The sequence below is a fragment of the Penaeus monodon genome, chromosome 33 (genome assembly GCF_015228065.2).
Source record: "Penaeus monodon isolate SGIC_2016 chromosome 33, NSTDA_Pmon_1, whole genome shotgun sequence".
Lineage (NCBI taxonomy): Eukaryota > Metazoa > Arthropoda > Malacostraca > Decapoda > Penaeidae > Penaeus > Penaeus monodon.
The window spans coordinates 11034672-11035255 of record NC_051418.1 but is presented as its reverse complement, the minus strand read 5'-3'; the positions used below and the strand labels follow the sequence as shown (position 1 = coordinate 11035255).

The 584-nt window shown below is 38.5% G+C and overlaps 1 protein-coding gene across 1 annotated transcript in view; it reads left to right on the top strand.

Moving 5' to 3' along the window:
- Nucleotides 1-255, top strand: part of LOC119594244 (frizzled-1-like) — a gene marked incomplete in the record, with an annotated part of 23983 nt that extends 23728 nt beyond the window's left edge. Inside the window, 1 exon segment of the mRNA XM_037943313.1 lies at nt 194-255. Within this exon segment, the coding sequence (XP_037799241.1) occupies nt 194-255 (62 nt within the window).
- Nucleotides 256-584: the final 329 nt, after the last annotated feature.

Sequence of the window (584 nt, the reverse complement as noted above, 5' to 3'; positions counted from 1 at the left end):
CAAAAATGAAAAGATGAGAGTGAGAGCAAAGAATGGAAAAGAGAGACAGAGAAGAAAAGAGATTTGGAGGAAAGGGAGTGAAAGAAACTAATTTTGACTTTGGCCTGAGATTGTATTTACTCTGTGCATACCGTGTGAGCATCTGGCATAAGCACTAAACCTATTTGACTTGTGCATTTAAACCCCATTTAAGCTAAATATGATGAGTGCTGTTCAAATATTGCAGGATATCAGTTAATGTCCCATCTTCCATAGGCCTAAATATTAATTAGAAAGATTTTAGTCCATCTTTCATAGGTCGTATGAATTATCAGAACTGCAAAGTTTAGAGCCCATATTTCGTAAGCCTATATGAATTATAAACCAAACTTTTCAGTCGATATTTCATAGGCCTATATGAATTAGAATCGCCAAGGTTTTCAGGTTTTTGTAACTGTTCAGTCGAGGGACATACCTGGCGAGTGTGATCAGCAGACTGATCACGCTCCACGCTTGCAATTCAGTGCCTTTGCTCCTGTTTGGCGTTTCTTTTTCTTGGTAGTACTTCCTTACAGCCTGGTAGTGACATAGGCCTATAGTCAACA